General features: G+C 38.1%; 1 protein-coding gene across 1 annotated transcript in view; it reads left to right on the top strand.

Annotated features, from left to right (window-relative positions):
- Positions 1-7,608: 7,608 nt before the first annotated feature.
- ESR2 (estrogen receptor 2) overlaps positions 7,609-21,918 on the top strand; it is a 31,040-nt gene continuing 16,730 nt past the window's right edge. The window contains exons 1-3 of the mRNA XM_032188237.1: positions 7,609-8,072; positions 14,202-14,377; positions 17,196-17,312. Coding sequence (XP_032044128.1) covers positions 7,639-8,072; positions 14,202-14,377; positions 17,196-17,312 — 727 coding nt within the window. The 5' untranslated portion in view covers positions 7,609-7,638. The remainder of the gene's footprint in view (positions 8,073-14,201; positions 14,378-17,195; positions 17,313-21,918) is intronic.

The raw sequence follows: 21,918 nt of genomic DNA, 5'->3' as shown, positions 1-21,918 counted from the left end.
AGCATAACTGCCAATTTATCATGCAGTTGTAAGTCTTTTAAGTCAGTAAAATTGGGTATTAAACAACTATGTTGCAATAACTTTTTCTTTTCTTTTTTTTTTTTTTTTCTTTTAAGAAAGAATAAAATTGCAGGGACAAAAACGTTTAGTTTCGTGTCTTCTGTTAATGTGAAGGTCCATAGCAAAATCAATACAACTGAACTACTATTTTACATGAATTCCAGTGCAGAAACAATAATGAATTATAACTAAAACCAGAAAAAGAGCTAAAACTGTGCTGTTTTTCACATGTATTCTTACATAGATTTCACTTCTGTCCAATTACAGAACCAGTTGTTTGTTTTATGACTAAAAAGGCAAAGTTTGTGCAGTAAAATCTAAGGTAACTGTGAATTTATTTATGAACTATTTTGTTTGCATACTGAGTGGAGCAAGATGCAAACTGGACACTCCTTGCTGTAATAGTCTTGCAAATCAAACAAGTCTCTCGGTGTCTCCCAAAGCAAAGTGCAACTTCAGAGCTTGAGTGGCTGCCTGCCTGGAAGTGATGAAAAAAGCATCTTGCATGTGGCATATTTTTCTTGGGCAGACACAATGGTGAAACAGACTCTTCTGTTATGTATGTTAGTCTTACAGCACAAGTAATTTGCATAGTAATGTGTAGAAAAAATCACAGTAAGAAGTGTTTTTATTTGGGGTAGGAGAAAGTGGATTATGGGGCATTCCACATTAGCCTGGCAGGAAAAACTCTGCTGCTTTTTCTCTGCTCTTCTGGTCACCTAGATCTGAAAAATAGTTCCCTGGCAGCAGGTTTACAAGGAGGGTTTTCTAAGGCCTCAGGCAGCTATGGCTATCACTGTTCCTTCTTGGCCTTGTAAAGCAAGAGGTTATTTGCGGAGCCTGAGGCATGGCATGCTCAAGAGAACAGCCCGTGTATCAGGTCTGCTCACCCAGGAGAAATTAAATCTTGCCCTCACTGGCATACATGCCAAAATGAGCCCCCACCCCATGTTTTGGAGCTATGGAGGGTCAGACCCTCAGGTGGTACACTGTCTTCTGCAGAGCTAAATCGGTTCACGTTATTTGGGTATAAGACTTATTTGTCTACCCACCTACCTAATCTTGTTGCGTGTAGATTGCTAGGGTTCTGGGTTTTAGGGGCAGCTATGACCTTACTCTTTTGTCTGCTGGCCAAGGGGCTCTTAATCTCATCACAGGTTTTTATGCCTGGTGATGGACAGCTGCTGCCAGGGAATCTCTCATCTATACTTTCCTCAGAAAGCAAGACAGGCGGTGTCTCTCCCTGAGAGAATAGGAAGCATCAATTCCTGCTGTATTCCTATTGCTTGATTTGCTTGTTTTTCTTCACATATTGACTTTTTTTCCCCTCCTTTTCCTCTCCTAAATTTCTGTCTGACATGAGTGCATTGCTGCTGGCATTGTTCTGTGTCTGCCTGCTGTATATCCTCACAGACCAGCCTGGGGGGAACTGCTGTGGGAACAGGGGATAAATGTGGTGGTATTTGCTGTTCCTGATTTATTTATTTAAGTGTCAGGATACAGAATGATGCCGGGAGATGTGGAATTGTTATAGGAGTAAACAAAAAGAACTCGACTGAAGTCAAAGAATTGCAGCCCCTGTGCCAGCTCATGTCTACACCGTGCCAATAACTAAGAGATGGTTATTCAGTAACCTGCTGAGTTGTGTAAAAGCCCTACTGGACAAAATGAGGCTATTTCTCCATATGTATTTGCACTTTTTGATGGCAGATGATTGAGCTTGGCACTCTGTTTTTCAGCAGAGTCATACAAATTAAAGATGTCCCTCAACACAGGCTTTTGTAATGACTAAAAAACTGTGGGGTGGAGGAAGGCTCCTCTGCGATAGTTCTAGGGCATTCTCATTAAGGGAGAAATGGTGGTTGAAGAAAGTAATTCCTCATGGACACAAGGAACTGGTATATTCCCTGCTTTTTGCACAGAGCTATGATCCAATCATCAAACCAGCAATTAACTGCTCAGAATTAACTTCTTAAGAATTAGCTAAGTTAATTAGCACATGCTGAGACATCTTCCCAAAGTGTGCTTCAGTGATACTGGATACAGACGTTCATCCCAGCTCAATGGAAACACGAGTCCTGGGTATAGGCCAGCCTGTACTGCTTTCTCCTGCCCTCCCTGACATCAGGAGGAGATGCTTTCTTTTAATAATATTGTTCTTATCAGACAAAAGCGATGTTCTGTGTAGTGGCTTTTGCCATGATACTACTGTAGGCTGAAGTGTGATTACAAAATCCTTGGATTAATCCTTGTAATTGCTACTTGTGTAATGGTTTTAATGGATACTGCTTTTGTAATGAAGCATGTTAGAATTTTCCCACCGAAATTCAAATATTCTTTTTGATACAATATGTATTTGAGTGTCCACGCTGTACTTTCAAGTAATGACATGGAGAGCAAAGGAGTTGAAATCTCTGTTTGCATTTATATTCTTGAACTGGACAGCGGCTTTCTTTTTCTGGTCTGTAGGTTTCTTAGTTTATGAAATGTACTGAAGAAATGCAAGTCATAGAAATCTTAAGTCTCTTCTGAGGTCTGATAATATTTTAAGGACCTATAAAATGAAAGACTAAAACTACTGCAGTAAACCTTAATCCCAGTTTGAATCAAGATCTGAAAATATTTCCTGTTATATACATACCTGCTAATGATCCAATTCCATTCCAGTATATATGACAGCTCTTTGCGTGTAACATGAAGTGTTATATGGTGGTTATCCTTGGACAGGACCCATAGCTCTTCACTTCTTGAACAAAGTTGACAAGGTGGCCAATGTCCTGCGTAATTATCCTTTGTCATGCTTCACTCTTTCCAGCACAGGTATAATGGAATTTCCTCTTCTATGAATGCCTCCAGCAGTGGAGGAACATAGCCATAAAAAAAAAACAGGTAGGAAGAGACATCTGGAGAGCAACTAATCCAGTATCCTTCTCCAAGTGAGGTCAGGTTGCCCAGAGTCTTTTTCAGCCAAGCTTTTTGGTATCTCTAAAGATGGAGATTTCACATCCTTCCTGGGTATCCTGTTCATGTTCTTAACAATTCTCATTATGGAGACTTTCTTCTTTTGTCCTACTGGAATTTCCCTTGCACTGATTTTTAGCTGTAATCTCTGGTCCTGGCTTGCACACTTCTGAAAAGTCTGTCTTTGTATTTGTACTTCAGGTAGTAGAAGACTGCAATTAAATCCTTTTTCAGCCTTGCATTCCTCTGGTGGAACAAACATAGCTCTCTTGGTGACTCTTGTGTAAGTCAAGCATCAGATCCCTGTAAAATTTATAAATGTTTAGAATAACCTAGAAGTTGTCAGTGTTCCCACTAACAAAGTCTAAGACAAGGCAGAGGGTGCTCAATTTGCTGGAGTGTTTAAAACTATTATTACCCCACTGCATTTAAGCTGCAATATTTTCTGCAGAGAAGGTCTTGATCTTGTCAGAAACAGGCTGTTGATTTTGCAGGAATGGATATGACATCTGAGGTCAGGAAAGACAGCTTTATTTTCCTTTTGCTTTCCTGTCTCCTGCTTGTTGCATCTAGTGCATCTCAGGTAATAATAAACTTGTTTACTTGTATGCCTTCTGTTGGCAGTATCTGGCACTGCTGTGTTTAATGAGTAATAAGCTCTCCACAAAACTTGAAGCACAAGTGCCTTTTTATGCATCAGCAATGACTTTCCTTTAATGATCAGTTTTTGAGAAAATGCATTGGTTTATTGTGGTGAAGTGCACAAAGTTTAACTTGGCAGAATATTAATAGAAAGCTTTGCAAGGTGAGTGAGGGGCTTAAGCTGCGGGGCGGTGGAATGCATGTTTGCTGAGTCACCTCTATTAAAACAGAAGGACGAATGATGATTATGCTTTAATTTAAACCTAGCAGAGAAAAAGGTCATCTTAATTCTCTATGACAAAAAATTTTTGCTCAAAATATGTGACTCGCCTAGAAAATTCTAAGCATGTTGTTTACGTTGATGGGATGGTGCCTGAGAACATCCATTGCTCTACTGTTTTCTTGCAGACTGTTGCGTTTTTCTAGGAAAAGCTATTGTATTGCTTCCAAGCAGGCTCTAAACCATGGCAGCTTGCCCTCTCTACCTATTTTTTCCTCTTTCTAAAGCTAAAAAAGTCAAATTAGTTACTTCATAAAGGGTTTTTTACAAAGATATTTGATATAGGTAATGTACAATAAACAACATTTGAGCATACATATACCCATTTGAGTTTGTTCAAATGGGTCAGATGGCTTAATTATTTACTCATGTATCTGTTTGACTACGACATCTAAACCAGCATTCTTGTGCTTGATCTGCCGTTTGTTGCATGGTGACTGTCAAGATACATTGAGTTAAATATGTAGAGCTGTTTAAAGACTGGAAAACTTTTTTTTTCTTTTGTGGAAAGCATTGACATTGCTTTTTTTTTTTTTTTTTTTTTTTTTTTTTTTGTTCCTACATCCTCATGGATAGTGGTGTCATCCTCTGTGTTCTGGAGCCAATGGAACTGTATTTTTTTATGCCAGATGTGAACCCTGTGCTTAGTGTATTGGATTTGTGAATGGTAAGTGTCAACCATTCTGTCTAATTCCTTGAGTATTTATTTAATGACATTTAATTTGTTCAATATCTTGCTAAGCTAAACTGACTTAAGTGGATTGAAACACTTGCAGTCTCCCAAGAAGACTGTATTTAAATAATAATAGATACCTGTTTTGTTTCTTTCTGGTATGGATCTAGTGCAGTGCTGATGGGTTAGATCTAGCTAACACACTTGTATTTGAGTCTTGCTTTTAAAACCTTTCCTCAGAGGAGGAGGAAAAATTGAGATAGGAGTTCCAGAGTCATGAAGGAGTTTGTTTCAGTTTAATGAATGGTGTTTACAGTAGGAGGATGTTATACCAGTATGGAACAAATTTATTAGCCATCTCCTTATTGTAATCCTCAGCTCAAATGTGGTCATGCTTCTTTCTGAGGTATAGAGGTTAGTGGAGTTTGTTTTCTGTAGCCTTTATTCTTAACTCTGGATACCTAAATCTGTAGTTCTTTAAGAAGCAGAACTCCACAGTCCAGCAGTCAGATTTCAGGACTTTATGAGCAATTCTGGATACTTTCTGCAGCTTTACTTGATTTGTGAGGGTCTGGGCTTCCCATTCTAAATTTTCAGGGTATGAGGAAATGTGAATGGCACGATCCCACATAGATCCATAGTCTACTGTGGTTAAACTATTTGTGCTAACCAAGTTAATTATCTTAAGCCAATGCTGTTGTTTTTCACTATATTGCAGTCTGTTCAAGACTGTGAGTACAGTTGTCTTTAACCTTCTGGAACCCAGAGTTCCTTCTCTTGTAAATAAGTCATGAGCAGTCTGTTTTTGAGGAAGGCTGTACTGATTTCTCATGCTTGTGTGGACTTCTCCCTCTAAAACTTCACTGTTGCTATTCATAAGTTCTCTGTATACTTCTAACTATTGTGTGTTATCCTTTGGAAAGAACATAGCTGCCTATTTAGCAGGAGGTTATCTTCCATACCCCTCTGGTGGATTTCCTCTCTAGAAAAACATGACTTGAAGCTCAGCTGATTTCAATTCATAAAAGTATGTAGTATCAGCTCTGTGCTCTCTGTTTATACAGTGTTCATGCATGTATTTTCTAAACGACTGAGGGAAAGTACACAGCAAGTTGCTTGCTGCCAAAGCTATTAACAGTATCTTAGCAGAATGTCTCTAGCTGATTATAACAGAGATGTGGTGGTTAAAGCCGTTCTTTCGGAAGGGCTCGGGTTTACTCTGCATTGTGTGGCCTTTGAAGGGGAGCAGGGAGATGCAATGCAGTGAGTTCCTGCTGGCCGGGGCTGGTGAAAACATTCCAGGCACTCCTGCAGAGTGTCCATGCACACCCTGAGTACGTGCAGCCTCTGAGTTCCCCCAAAGTGTACAGCTTTACCTACCCACAAGCTTGAAACACATTTTGAATTCAGTGTGCTCGCTGGGCCCATTCATAGTAACAGCTGAAAATAGTCAAATAAATAAAATAGATTAAAAATAAATAATTTTTTAGTTCCGTCATTTTCTGTTTGAAAATTATTTGGGCTACCCACCCCCTAAAATGATAGTGAAAGAGCATTGGGATATTCAGTGCTTTTTGCAATGAAAATTGAATAATACTTTGTTTTTATTTTTCCTTAAGGGACACTGTGAAGCAACTGGCTAGGGCAAATAAGGCATGTAGATTGTGTGAGAAGTGAGGTCATGTTCTCCTGCTTTGTCTGCATCAGAGTTCCAGTGCAACAACTGCTGGACATAAAACACTGCTGAGATAACTCATTTTCCTGTTTCCCACAAAGGAAAAAACAGCAGCTGGGTCTGAAGTGCCTGAGATGATTTGAATGAATTCCTCATTCTTTCTAGTTATATCTCCAATTTTATCATCAGAGTGCAAAATGAGAAAAACCCTAAACTATCGCTGAAACTTGCTATTTTGGAAAAAAATATTCTTATGTATTTCATTCTATAAGGGGGCTATATGTCTGTCTTCAAAGGTGGAATGAATTGCACATGAAGCCCACAGTGAAGAATGAAAAACTGTAAAATACTACTATAAAAGTAATGGTTTCAGGACAGGGGTCATGTCTTAGGAGGATGGTTTGGGGGACTTTTTTTCCTCCTTTTTTCCCCCTCCTACCTCCAATAATATGGATATACCTAAATTGGGCAGAAAATAATTACTGCGGGCAAATTAAGGTCTCTTGATTGCTGATTCAGGTAGGAGGAAGGATGGAGAGTAGTCGCAAAGGGGATAGAGAATGCCAGGAAACTAATATTTCCTGACCTTGTTGAATTGCTTGAGTTCTGTGTTGTCAGCTTCAGAAATATCTGCATTTTGTGGCTTCAATTTCATAATGGCTCTGTTCAGAGGTGTTGTATCCGAGTACCTCTCAGTGACAAAGATGCATTGCTTACTGACATCCTTCCTGTCTTCCTCCTCTGGGGAGAGGGATGCGCAGTGGAGTTCTGGTTTTGGAAGGTAAAGTGTGTGTGTGTATGTGTGTGTTCAAAATATCTGCAGTTACATGCTTGTGTTACTAAAGGGAAGGCTGAAGTAGTACACTCACGATGGGAGCAGGAGGTGGTGAGTTTTTATGACAATAATTGATTTCTCAGGGCGCTTACTCCACAGTTATGCAACCATGGGGTGATTTTGTCTCTTACATAGAACAGCTTTACCTTGGTCATAGCAAGTTGGTTAGGATCCAAGTTGTCACTGGCATCTTTGTTTCAGATTTCAAATGATATTTTTTTGTGTGTTGTTATTTTGAAATGGAATTTGTACTCAGTAAGTGTCTTAGCCTTTATTTTTAAGGAAGTTCTAGAAAGTTTTCTGTTTCTTAAAGGTAGTAAATTTGGCCACCAAGTGTTTAAGTGTGTTTGGTAAGTAAACTGTTTTCACAGTATATATTTTCTATTTCACTAATTCCCATTTTGCTTTTACAAAAACGACATAAGACAAAGTTTCTTACTTTTTAATTCAACTTTTTTTGTACCTTAACATCTTAGGATGAATATTTAAACAAACATCAGTCTTGCTTCAAAATGTCCCTCTGCGCATCTTCTCACAAGGACTTTTCTCAGTTGCTGCCACTTCAGGATATTGGATGTAATAAAACAGAAATTAAAAACTCGCCCGCTGGTATCAGCTCTCCAGTTCCCTACAGCTGTAATCAGTCCACATTGACAGCAGAACACAGTCCAATCTATATTCCTTCGTCTTACGTGGAAAACAGACATGAATATTCTGCAATGGCGTTCTGCAGTCCTGCTATGATTAATTACAACATTACCAGTAGCTTTGGTGATTCAGAGAGTGCATCTGTGAGGCAAACGTCAAGCCCAAATGTGTTATGGTCTGCTCCTGGCCATCTCTCCCCCCTGACACTGCACTGTCAGTCATCGCTTCTCTACGCAGAGCAACCCAAGAGCCCGTGGTGTGAAGCAAGACCAGTAGAGTCAGTGCTACCTGTGACCAGGTGAGTAACAATCACTTGTTTAAAACTTTGCCAACAATTATTTGCAGCTTCTTTAATTCTAAGTCTCTCTTTCTTTCTCTCTCTCTCTCTTTTTCTAACATTTGACCTCTATGTGTTGTTCTGTCTGAAAAACAAAGCAAAACCATAAAACCTCTACCAAACATCAAATCAGTCCTCTTACTTTGCTTTTTTTTTTTTTTTAATATAACTTCTGAAATAGGATTTCTTTCTAATGGCTTCTTAGAAAACTATGCAGTGACATAACGTACTGTAAATGCCTTCAATGTAGGTATTACTGTGAGTAAACCAAAGTTGAAGGCTGCTGGGTACTACTTTTAATAAAAATGAATTTTGCTCTGGCAGATTAAGTCCTCTGGGTGAAATAAATAAAGGTTTATTCTATTTTCCTTTTCACAAAAATTGTTTGATTTCCATTTGATTTCCATTTTACCTGGATTTTTTTTTTTCTGCATTGAATAATTATAAAGGTTTTTGTGAACTTAGAATTTAAAGGAAAGTTTGTCTTTTTTGTTTGTTTGTTTGTTTTTAATATTGACAGTCATGCCATACCATAAATCATGTTCAGAAGAGTGTTGTTACTGAAAAAGACTTTTTCTTGTTGCTCCTTTGAACTGACTTTGTATAAAGGCAATATGATCAGTAGCTTCACAGGCTAAATTTTTCAGCAATAAAACTATTTGCAAAAAGTCTTCCCATGCTGCACATTCACGGATGTTACAAACCATAACATATTTGCACATCGTCAGCTGATAAAATTACTCCATTCATGTTCACAACAGCTGTTTTATGGATGAAAGCACGAGGCATCGCGGGTGCTGTTTCTGTTCTACCAATTGCGTATTTATTCATAGGGCTCTTTATTTAACTGCAGCAGTGATTGTCAGTATGAAAACCAGTACATCCTGGCAAAAAATCTAGTTCAATTACTAATAAAGGACTTGCATTATTTTTGATACTACCCACATTCCTTCTGCAATGGGTGGGCCCTGTGTTGTCTGCGCAGGGGTGAGGCATGAGATCTAAGTCTGCTTCAGACTCGTGGACTGCAAAAATATGCAGTGTGGCCACTTGAATAGTCTGCCTTTGGAGTCAGCAGAGAAACAGGCAGTTCTGGAGTGCAAACTTGCTTCAAGTGTAGGTGTGTGGATTGGGAGAGGCTATTTGAATTGCACCTGTATACAAAAGGATTCCCTGAGCAGGTGTCCAGTAAATGGGGCTAACATCTGAACTCTTCCCACTTTGGTTAATGTTTCAAAACAGACAGGTGTGGGAAAGCTGCTGTAGGATAGTGTTCTAAGCTGTCCCGATGGTGTGACAGCAACGAGTAACCCAACACCAAGAGCTCTGCATCTGCTGCTCTGCAGCATGCTCTCTACATAGGCAGAAGGGAAGCCAAGCCTGTCACTCTGGTGTTCAAGTAACTATGTCTTATGCCTTTTGTACAGATTCCATGGACTATTGCTCCTGTAACTGATGATGACTTTATTTAAAGGGGAGAAATCAATGAAACTTGGAGTCTAATTTTATGTATGGTCTTTGTCTTTCAGCAAAAAGTAACTATTATATTTCTTGCTAGCTGGACCTTTTCAGTGGTTAGTTTTTCTCAGTAGGATGCATTGTAACCCCCTGTGTCTATAGGAGTTGTAAAACAAACAAATAAAAATGTTTAATTAGACATGCAAACACAAAAACCAAGAGCTGTAGTTCCCTTCTTGTGGCTACCTGGGCTGAAATAAAGATGTATTTTCTTTTTATCCTTTGGTGAGGTCTTAAACTAATGTCATGAACATTGTATTTATTGCCATGGGAACAATGACTGTGACACTACATCTTCGTAGATTATACCTTGAAGGAAGAGTTCTTGGGATTGAAACTTAAAGGAATAGCTCTGGGGGAAGGGAGAGACTAATGCTGCAAAGTGTAAGTAATTTTAAACAGCGTTGTAGTTCAAGAAAAAGGGGGGGTTGTTTGAATGATGAATAAGAAAACATTACCGCATGTTTAGGTCTGTTATACAGTTTATTTTACATTTAAAAACAAAGCAAAAGTCTCACTGTGAGAGGAGTTTATTTTCCCTGGGTGTAAACGTCCATTAACATTAGCTAAACTAATGTAGTCCACCTTGCTGCAGCTGATCATTGTGTCATTTGGACCTTCCTGTAGATCAGCTTGAAATAAGAAACTTGAATTCTGTGCATTCCTGTTCCCTGCAAATAAGTTCATTATATGAAAACAGAAGAATTTTTATTTAACTTTGCTAAATGTTATTCACTGTGGCCTTTTCTACAACAGTAGTTCATCAAAAACAAACTGTTATTCCATGTAAAAAAAAAAAAAAAAAAAGACATGAGTTTTTAGATCTCCTTTTTTTGTTGTTGTTTTGTTTTGTTTTGTTTCTTCAGCAAATGGTGGAAATTTAGTGATCCAGACTCCATTTCTTTCTTTTCTATGTCCTATAGCTAGTGAAGATAATATAAATAGTGTCATAAATTTTGTTGGTGCAGAATTGGTGTATCCAAACACTCCTTTTGTATTAAAATGAAACAAAGAGAAAAGGAATGTGACAGTGTAATTATATGATATTTAGGAGTAATCTGGCAGGGAGTCTGAAATTGATTTCTGCCTTCATGCCCTAACTAAAAGGTTTTTTTATTAAAGAAACAAAAGGTTTAATTTTAAAATGGACAGATATAATCTTTTAAAAAATTGTTAGGAAACTTTAATAAAGGTGCCAGATTGATTCTTCTGGAACTTAATTTGTTCCTCCCTTCTACTATTTTCCTTGTACTTCTGACTAATTGCAGAAAGTAAGTAAAGGTTTGTGCAGGCCAGCAATGCTTGCTTGATTACAAATTATTTAGTAACTACATTTGCCTTGTTCACTGTGCACTAATATTTTATTTATGCATTGTTTAAACTCTGCTCTGAAACTATAATTATTTGTTTTATCTTCCTATGCTATTGTTTTTTAATTGTGTTAATTCTGTAGAGCACTCAAAAGTATCTTGAAATCTCTCTGAAGTGATGGATTGGCATTTCAATTTTATGATGAAGGAGTTAGAGATTAAGCAATAATATGTCCCTTAATCTTCAGATACCCATGGCACAATTTTCATCATATTAATCAGTATTTGGAGCAGAACCTGTGCTCTGGAGATATAAATATTGATAGTTTTGTGATATTAACACCTCCAGAAGTTATCGTGGAGGGAGTCTCTAGAAAGTGAGGAAGATAAAGACTGAGAAGTATTCTGCAGCTGACTTTTAGCCAACATCTTCCATGTGTTCTGGGAGAGAAAGGAAGAGGTTTGAATTCCTTGGAGCAAAACTCAGTAACTATAAGACTCTCCTTGGACTTCCAGCATGCTAAACAGGGCAAGAGTATGAGCACAGGAAGCAACAGTCTCAGATACAGCCTTTGTCATTGTACGGCTTATGTTCATATGCGATTGAATCATCTCCAGGCAGTGAATGAGCCAGTGGCTTGTGGGAGGGAAGTCTTTTAAACGATAAAATCTGAACTGTTAATTTTTAACTTCACAATTTTTTGCTTTGTTGTTGTTGTTTTTCTAGCTTTTTTTTTTTTTTTTTTTTTTTTTTTCCCTATCTCTTTATAAAGTACAATAGTTTAGGTTTTAAAAAAAAGCAGGACATGCAACAAATGCTATGAGTAAACCTGGCTAATTGCCACAGTTCTTAATTTTTAATAAGAAGTTGAATTTAGACTCAAATTTTCCAGGTGTAGGATATGCATCAAACACATGCTGTGACAGAACTCAGGACTTGGTGATCCTTTTGGCTCACTTACAACTTGTGGAAGCTAGAAGGAATTAAGAGATGTGATAGATATTGAATAACCTAAATAGTTCTGCTGATTCCCTCTCCTTTAGGGTAATCATCTTGTCACTGTTGATGACTAGTAGGAAATCGCTGACTTGTTACCTTCCAAAAAAAACTTACTTCTCTTTAGGGAAGCATAATATCTCTATATAGAAACCATGATCATAAATAGAGAGCAGCCAGGGTACATCCTCCTTTTTCCTACATCCTTTCATGTAGCACTTTTGTGGGCACACAGCCAGCTATGGCCAGTTTTAGCGGAGGACCTGGCAGCTTAATCATCTGCTGAGCATGCTTGAGTACTCCAGCCACACAAGCGATGGGAAGCGGCCTCTAACCATGTGTGAGGCTACCTGTTCTGTTTCGTCATTTGTATGGCTAAGCTGCCCCATCACGAGGTCCTCAGGGAAATGAATACGTACCTTAAAGCTCTCGACTATTTCCTAGCTCTGTTGTCCTTAAAGACAACAATAACAAAATGATTGGTTTTGAACCTCCTGCTGCACTGCCACAGCTATCGCCGATGAGCAGATTTCATGCCCGTTGAGCCTGCGGGAGGGATTTGTTCCAGACTGCTGCTCTGCGTGCAAGCTGTTTGCCACAGCCTGTGGAAGTCACGTAGCTTGCATGTGTGCGGGGTGGCTGACGCTTCTTTCTAGAGAATGAAACACTCGCAATGGCTGGAAGGTAACAAGCAGCACTCCTTGGTGAGATGTTACAGTGTGTACTTTTTCTGTATTTTCATCCATAGCATCTCTGTGCTTTAACAAGGGCAATAAACATAGTTTGCTACAGCATATCAGTCAGTCACTGAGACGCTCTCCAGCTGATACAGATTCTCTTCTGATTCTCACAATTGGATCTTGATTCCCAAGTACAGCTTAGAAATATATCTCTGCTACTAAAGTGAAATGCCAAATTACTTTTTCTTCCAAATACAGGGAAATAGAAAAGAATAGCAATGTGTTTTCCTCTTTGCTTTAGCAGCACGTTAGGTATGTGTGATACAGCTCCTTTATTCTAAGGGAGAGTGACATTGGGCTTCCTTCTGTGGCAGAAGGGGAAATATTTAGTGATTGATAAATCCATTAACTGTGTATGTAACCAGAGACCAGGGCCATTAAACATCTAAACACCTTTATTTCCTGTAACATCTGAATAAATGAACATTTAAAAAAGAAAAATCATTATTACTGTTGTTTAAAGAAGCTTGCAGTAACTTATTTCTTCAATAAATACTGTAACTTTCCTGTTTTGGAATTTGCTGAGAAGCACCTTTTTTCCTTTCTGAATCTTCTACTAGAAAATTGTAGCGTGTTCTCCTCAAATACTTGTAAACTCAATGATTTTTCATTGGCATGTGGGTGTGTTTGTTCTTACCTCCTGTCATGAAACCGGCACAAAGTCTACTTTTAACATGTTAGTTAAAGCCTCTTCAGCAGCACTTTCAACATATTTCTGCTGTTCTGTTTAAACTTGCTCTCATTGGTGAACAGGTTTCTTCTGCTCTAGAGCATGTTCTTCACAAGTCACAGATTGTGCCACCTGCTGTCTTATTCAAACTGAAGTTTCTTCTCTTTAATACTGCTGAAGGCAGTAGAACTCTGCAATTCCTAGTCTGTGCCTCTGAGCTTAAGTGTGTACCGTTAAGTTCACTCTACAGCTTCCCTTTTGTCAGGCTGCTACTGAGAGTTTGTACGTGGCAGTATTTTCTCTCTAGCTAGAAAATGTATTGACCACGAAGGTAAGACATGCTAAAACCACCAAGAAAACAAGGTCCAGAAAGTATACAATGGATATGTTTCCTATGCCTAAAACCTGCCTTACTGACAATCTTAGTTCCTTTCCTCTTGCTGTTTGTTTACAGGATCTTGGTGTCAGGAATTGGCTGTTATTTCATGTTATTGTCCCATTCTAATTTTAATCCAGTTGCTAAGAATAGTTCCAATGAGCTGGGACTATTTGCAGCACTTCAGAAATGCAGGCATCTTATTAATTTAAGTGGAGAAAACATTTTTACTGATGTTGTTTCTCCATCATTCTTGTATTTGGACTTTCTTTTACTTAGCGTTTCCATTGTTAGGGTGATCAGTGTGGGTAGTCACCTTGAAGAGAAAACTTTGTTTTATATTATGACTTGATCTTGTAGACTCAGATTTACATTTAATGTGAAAAATAATGAAACCCTTTGCTAGATTTATGTAGCTATGACAGAATTAGATTTATTTTTTTACTTTTTTTTATAACATGTTTTTTTTTCTCTATCAGAGAGGCGTTAAAAAGAAAAACTAATGGCAATGACTGTACAAGCCCAATTGCAAATAATCCTGGTTCAAAAAGAGATGCCCACTTCTGTGCAGTCTGCAGTGACTATGCTTCAGGATATCACTATGGAGTCTGGTCATGTGAAGGCTGCAAAGCATTCTTTAAAAGAAGTATTCAAGGTAGGTAAATCAGCTTTCGGTAAGTTTGCTCAGATAAATTATTTCATATGATGAGAGATTGCAGTGGTTGATCTAGTAGTGAGTTAATCTAAAATCCTTGTGTATGGTGTTACATGCAGAAAACAGAGCAACATGTGATTTGACTGCTTTATCTTTTGGTTCTTACGTGATCAAGATCTGGAAACATTACAGAACAAACAAATGATTTCTTTAGAGAAGAGGTGGAATACATGGCATGGGAGAGCCCTGCAGCAAAGGCCGCCATGGAGATGGCACTGCACACCTGTGAATCTGATGGCAGTTTGTGTCCCAAAGTACACACAGTAATTGTGAATTTCTTACAACAGACACAGCTAGAGTAGGTAATTGTCTGAAGACTTTGCTTGCAAGGAACTATTCCTGACAAGAGCACATTGCCTGGAGCTGTTGTCATAGCATATAATACCCACACAATATGTAGGATACAAAAATGTGTAGTAAATACTAGTTACGAACCTGATTATTATTATTTTTCATTCATCCTGCTCCTAAGGCTTACAATGCGTATTTCTTACTCTGCTATATCTCTCCTTCTAAGGTCACCACTTCAGTGTTTAAATTCTCAAATATTTCTTATTTAATTCTGATTTGCTGAGTGGCTGCTCCATGGTCGTTATCACGGCCTACAGGCAATGGCTTATGCACCATACTGCAGATTTGGATCACTTTAGCTCTTTAACCCTGGCCCTGGTTACTATGTACTTTGGCTTCATCTGGGACCTCTTGGTGGGAAACTTGGTTAGACTGACATTGGATACTAGTTGCAGATGCTTAACACAGAATCTTCTGTCCTTTTTTGGCCTGTAATGTTCTCTTTCTCTTCTGCACAAGGCCTTCAGAAATCTTGAGGTGGACTTTTTTTGGCTCAATGTGGCAGAATTGGTGTCACCATTAGAATCAAACTTAATTCAAATCTTGTTTACCTTTTCAACTTATTGTGCAAGTTCTGCTTGGGTGACTAACAATTTCTATGAACTATTGCGAGTTCTTTTGATTTTTAACATAATTGAAGAGAACTTTGTCTCCAGTTCATCACAAATGAATACTGAATTTGATCTCAAAGTGTTTTCTGTCAGGAAAATTATTTGCCTGCTCTTGTGTTGCTCACATGTGCTTTAGCCATGAACAAGTTACCCACTGTGGCTTTTTATACACCTTAATGTACCCTGTCAGGTAACATTTGTTTGTAATTCAAATAAATGAAAGCAAGTTCTTGGCATAAAGCACTATCAAGCATTCAGTTGCAACAGTTGTTATAAAGGATATTGCTTATAAAAAAACAAAAACTTCTGGGCCTACCACAGCCCAGCATTTAACAACTGGGCTATGGTAGGCCCAGAATTAGTATTAAATGATATGACTGGATAAACGTGTGTGGTCTCCTCTGCTTGTCTAAGTTTGTAGCATAGCATATTGGTCCCACATCTCTGAACATCTGCCTGCAAACAAAATTATCCCAAGGCCACAGGAGTTTAAAACCCTTTTATACTCTTGTGTGCTTGGATTACAGTGCAACAGTGAGCCTCTTCCTCCTTTCCCCCCGTGTTGTGTGAAGAGTGATAAACAGTAATTTGTTTTTCAGTCTTATCTGCCAGTAGGAAATAGGACAAACTGTAACCTGGTCTCTTCTTTTTAAAACTCTGTCAGTTCAAAAATTCAAGGCTAATATTATTTTAATTTTGCAAGGAAATAGTCACAATGGTTCAGTTAAATAATTATGCTTGGGGACATGAACTATTGGACTTGCTCATGAATCAAGGCAAAACAAATCAACAAAAAAACCCACATACTTGTAGACTCCTCTATCTTTGCCTGATGTATTCTTAACATTTGAAAAAAATAACTTTGAAAAGCAACTTGAGAGAAAAAAAGATTACAAAATGTAAATGATTGAATATTTTTTGCATTCTTTGGTAACTACTGCAAGAGAGACTTCCAGTATTTGGTAGTGGGTGATTTGATTGTATTTAGACCAAGATCATAGTTGAATCTAGTTTATATTAATAAACTTCTGGACTTGATTATTGGATTATTGGTTGATAAAATAAAACAATGTAAAAGGGAGGGAGAGGGAGATGTGGGGTGAGGTGAGATAGAAAGGGAAGGCAACAAAAAGCCAGTATTGGAAACTGATGCAAATCCAACAAAAACTTGTCCAGTTTCTACTTTATTTTGTATTATATAGTATGCATTAATTTATGTTAGCCTTCTTTCTCTCTTGGGATGCTTTTTTTTTCTTTTTCCTTTCTTCTTTCTTTTTTTTTTTTTTATTTAACTTTAGTTAGGGTCAGTTCTCCAAAGGCTTCCTCATTCCTGGAACTCACCGTGTCAGACAGAAAGAGCTCAGTAAATAGAGCTGTAGTTTCCTTAAATCTTGCAGGACTGAGACTGTATATACTGCTATTTTCAACTGTGCAGAGGAAAAAATCTTCTATCTGCCATCTGTAGAATCTCAAAATACAGTACGAAATTGGAGATTGAGAGTAAACATCTACAAGAACATATGTCCCATTTTCAAAAATGAGTTGGTATTAGAGGATGCTTGGTTATCTAGCAGTCACCAGTAAATGCTGGTCTACATTGTCTGGTTACTTGTGAGGCCACAGATTAACATCTTCAATATAGCATAAATACATATTTGCATAATTTAAATTAATGGAGCTTAGATATTTGCATAAGACAAAGTTGAGATGCGTAAAATCGAGAAGATTCTGATATGGGAAATGGCCAAGAGAGATTGATGGAGATGTTAAATTTTCTCTCATGTACTCTACTACAGGACATAATGATTACATCTGCCCAGCTACCAATCAATGCACCATAGACAAAAACAGGCGCAAAAGCTGCCAGGCATGCCGGCTACGGAAATGCTATGAAGTGGGAATGATGAAATGCGGTGAGTTTTTTGTGTCAGTGTTTCTTGACTGGGTTTTAACTTCTCTTTTCCTTCAGCCAATGTTGTACAGCTTCCCCTTGGAATCCTAAGAAGGCATGACAAGGCAATTAGAGCAAGGTTTAAGCTGGTTTTGTATGTAGGAATGCTCTGATTCTTAAAGCAGAAAAAGAGTTTTATTTTCAGAAGAAAACCTATGGGAAGGAGCAGGGAGTAGGTCAAATGCAGGTAAACCATAGCTCCTCTGCTGAGCTCTGTGAAGACAGCTTATTTGTATCTGCAGAATGGGAACCCAGGAACTACTGCTGCCTGAGCCTCAAGTCAAACTGAAATCCCTTATAATATGGGGTAGATGAGCCTGTACTGTGTTGTCTGTTTGAATGTAATGAAAGAACAGCAGCACTGCTTCAGAGCAGTAGTAAATTAACCCAGTATCCTGCCTCCAGAGGTGACAGCGTGAATGCCTAGTGAAGAGTAAGTGAGAGCTAAGTGAAGCTACTGATGAAAACTTTGAAGACAGAAGAGGTTTGTTTCCTTTAATAGGACTCAATGGAAAAATCAAATAGTAATTTGTACAGTGTCCCACTTTTAGTCCTGAAAAGTCCTAGCACCTACAGTGTCCCATAGCAAGGAGTTCTGCAGCTTGACTACATGCTATTGTTGCTTCATATAGTTTCCCCAGTGTACATATCAGAAATAGGCTGGGAAAACATTACATAGAAAAACTAGAGTGGAAGGAACAAGGTCACTGTGTCTGGTCCTCAGTGATTTGCAGGCATGCATCTTATTTCATCCCATTTAATGCAGATACCTATTTCTATTTCAAGGCTAGACAGTGTTTTCACTCTCCCACTGTTCTGATCTGAAGTCTGTTTGCAGAATATTATTTCTTTCATTAAGAATATTCTTATGAATACCAGTCTGCATTTATTGCTGAATGTTTAATGCCCATTTATTTTTGTGGCAACAATGTGTTGTAGCTTAGAGGCTCTTTTCTTTGTTGTTAATGCTCTAGGTGTATTTATGGACTACAGTCATATCCCCTCACAACCTTCTTTTATTATGCTAAATAAACCAAGCAATTTCCTCTTCTTGTAAAATAGGACAGTAGACAGATTTTTGGAAGTTAGGGTAGCTTGTCCCTCAATATGCTCCAGGTTGGAATAATCCATTTTGCACTTGAGTGACCAGAATCATGGAAGGTATTCCTGTAAACTCTCCTCCCTATAATAGCATTAAAACTTATCTGTTCCTGCAGGAGGTTTTCTCTGCATGCAGCCCAGGATCCTGTTTGCCTTTTCCATGATTGCATCATGCTGACAGTTCATAATCATTCAATGAGCTGTTACTATTGCAACATCCTTGTTCATTTCTAGCTGAAAACTCCCATCTTAGAGCAACAATTTCAACTGTTCCTTGTATTACTTTTGTACTCCTGAAGCACATTTAGTTTCTGTTGCTCAAGTCAGCTAGGTCTTTCTATATGAAGTTCCTATCTTCTGCAGCAATGATGCATCTCAGCTTTGTCATTGTTTTTCATTAATATGTTCTTAGATACCTTTGCTGTCTGGCCTCCAGAAAGGAAAACCCTACCCTTGCAAAGAAGATTCCTTTTGAAACTTTAATTTCTGAACAATGTTGGTATCATTTGTTCATCTTTATGCCTGAGAATTTTACTCATTGTGTAAATCTCTCTGAGAGTGTTTTCTATCAAGATTCAGCATTGGATTTGGAGAGCTTTTGAAAGGATTGATTCTACTATAATATTATAAGATGGTTCTCCACAATGCTTTCTTTAAATGAATCCTTTTATTCTTATTGTCCAGGAAGTCCTGGTTTGTGATTAGGCATCATAGACACTAAGGTATCACAAGTAATAAAAGATGATAATATGTAATTATGTCTTAGTCCATGTTCCTTTTAATCTTGTCACATAATCATAAACATTTTTTACTTCAATATGTTTATAGGACGTTAGTGACACTTTGAAACTTATAAATGTCTTCATTTTTATATTAGATATAATAGATTTGTCTATTATATCTATCTAATACATTAAATATAATAAATAACAGGAGTTATATTTTAAAAATAATTAGTTTTCTAATTAGTTTCAGTAGCACTGAAATTTGAGAATCCTGAGAGTAAAATTTGAGAATCTTAAAAATTTAATTTGACAAATATATATATATATATATATATATATATATATATAAAAATTACATTTGCTAATTGAAGCAGAATTGCATGAATTACCTGATGAGTTAAGAGGCATCTGTGAATGACAGACATTTAAATGAGACAGATTTTAAGACTGTTATTTCTTGCATGAAACATAAATGACACTTCCTGCAGATCAGAGTGATTATCTTCCAATTTTTTTCTTCTTAGAGACATGTTTTAATACCACTTTTGTACTGTAGAAAGCCATAAAAGAGTACATTTTCTTTTTAATGAAGGCTTTTCCCAAGTCTCTGTGCTTTTCCCAGGTCACTTAGTGAATGCATTGGTTCACTGCTGCTAAAACCCTGCACAGGATAGAATGGTTTGTAAAAGCGTATTTACTCAGCAGAGACTTGTTGTCCAGCAGAAGTGATAAAAGAGCCTCAATTACCACTTTGCCAGTTTATGAAAGCTTGCCATAAACTCCACACTGTTTGCATGAAATCTTTAAATCCTCATTTTGTATATTATCAATGGATGGCTTGGCCAAAAAAAAAAAAAAAAAAAAAAGTGTGTTTTTATATATTTGTGTATGTTTCTGTGGGTAAATGCACTTGGGTAGTACATGCCATCTTTAAAACGGTTGGAGGTAGTAGGAAAATGTTGCTTTGGAGTTTCCTGGTCTGAAATTCTCTTGGGTGTCATTGCATTCATAAACATAGAGAAGTCAACTTGACAAGCCACAGGTATTTCAGAAGAGGCTTGGAGGTGCTTAATATCAAGGTGATAATGGATTTTCTAACAGAACATGTACCACCACTTCCAAAAGCACAGGGTCTTGGATGCTGCATCTCTAAATTTATCTGCAGGAAGTTTGTGTTGCCTACTGTTCCAATCAAGAAAACTGCTGCAAATTTTGGCATTAGGCGCAATGGTAGAAAATTAATTGCAAAACACTGTCACCAGGAACAAGGAAAACAGAGTTAGTACAAATTTATTAAAAGTAAATTCTGCTCTGCAAATCTCAATAAAATTGATCAGGATAAAACAAATCTTCTCTTAGAGCTTTCTGGTGTTTACCTGGGGATCCTGAAATGGACTAGGCTGATTGCCCAAGGTAGTAAAGAAGAGAGGAGTTGCTTCATTACTTTACTGTAGCCACTCTGTGAGCAGCTGAACTGCTGCTTTTCTCTTTTTGCTTTCTGAGGCAAACATTCTTCCATAAGAAGACTTCAGTTTCCCTGTTGTCCCTATTGGACTAGACTTACTTTTCCAAAGAAAGATTGGTTTTGCACCCTTCCCAACAAAATGTGGAAGCTGAGAGGCCGTACTAAAAACTGATGGATAGATACTGCCCTGAATACTGGCACCATTCCATAAGTTTGCAGAAAAAAAAATAATAAGACTTCTATGTGGGGTCATACAAAATGTGAAGTTCAGGATTTAGCTCTTTTTCTCCTGTATTTGTCTGCTGCATGCAGTTTCTAGATAGCACTTTGAAATACTGTAAATTGCTTTTCACATAGAAAGTGAATGGGGAAAAATGTTTCGAGGCATTCTCTGGACATCAGATGTATTAATTGTATTTTAGCTATTTTAGAAACCATTGCAATTTCAGCTCTTGTTCTCATATGTCCGTGGCAGACAGCAGCTTCTTTGTCAGTAGGCCTGGTCTATGAATACAGGCATATTCACCAGAACACTTTCACTTGCTTTCAAAGGTGATTTGAGTGATAATGGTTTACTAATGTATACTTGAGAACAGAAATTTTTAAGCACAAAAACTTAGAAACTGATTATAATATATTCAGTGGTAGATTCTGCAATTCCTGCTGAACTGGCTAGTTACAGAAGCAGTTGCCAGGGACCAAAATCAATGTTAAGAGTAACATGCCCACCATATCAGACAGACATTTTCAATTTTCAAAGAATTTGTAAAGAACATGTTGATTTAAAAAGGGTGTGTTCTACTGCCAACAACACCTGTTGTGATTTATTCATGGTTGAGTGAACAACTGACTCATTATAATGAGCTAACATAGAATATCCCCAGTCATAAGAGACCCACAAGGATCACTGAGTCCAACTCCTGTCTCCACACAGGACCACCCAAAACTCAGACCCTCTGTCTGAGAGCATTGTCCAAGTACTTCTTGAATTCTGTCAGGCTCGGTGCTGTGCCCATTGCCCTGGGGAGCCTGTCCCAGTGCCCGGCCACCTCTGGGTGCAGAATCTTTCCCTCATACCCAGCCTGACCCTCCCCTGTCCCAGCTCAATGCCATCCCCTCGGGTCCTGTCGCTGTCCCCAGAGAGCAGAGCTCAGCGCCTGCCCCTCCGCTCCCCTGTGAGGGAGCTGCAGGCCGCCATGAGGCCTCCCCTCAGCCTGCTCTGCTCGGGGCTGAACAAACCAACCGACTGATGTGTCTCATTTCTTATGTTCTGATCA

This window comes from Aythya fuligula, chromosome 5, assembly GCF_009819795.1.
Source record: "Aythya fuligula isolate bAytFul2 chromosome 5, bAytFul2.pri, whole genome shotgun sequence".
Classification (NCBI taxonomy): Eukaryota; Metazoa; Chordata; class Aves; order Anseriformes; family Anatidae; genus Aythya; species Aythya fuligula.
This window is presented reverse-complemented; position numbering and strand designations above follow the sequence as displayed.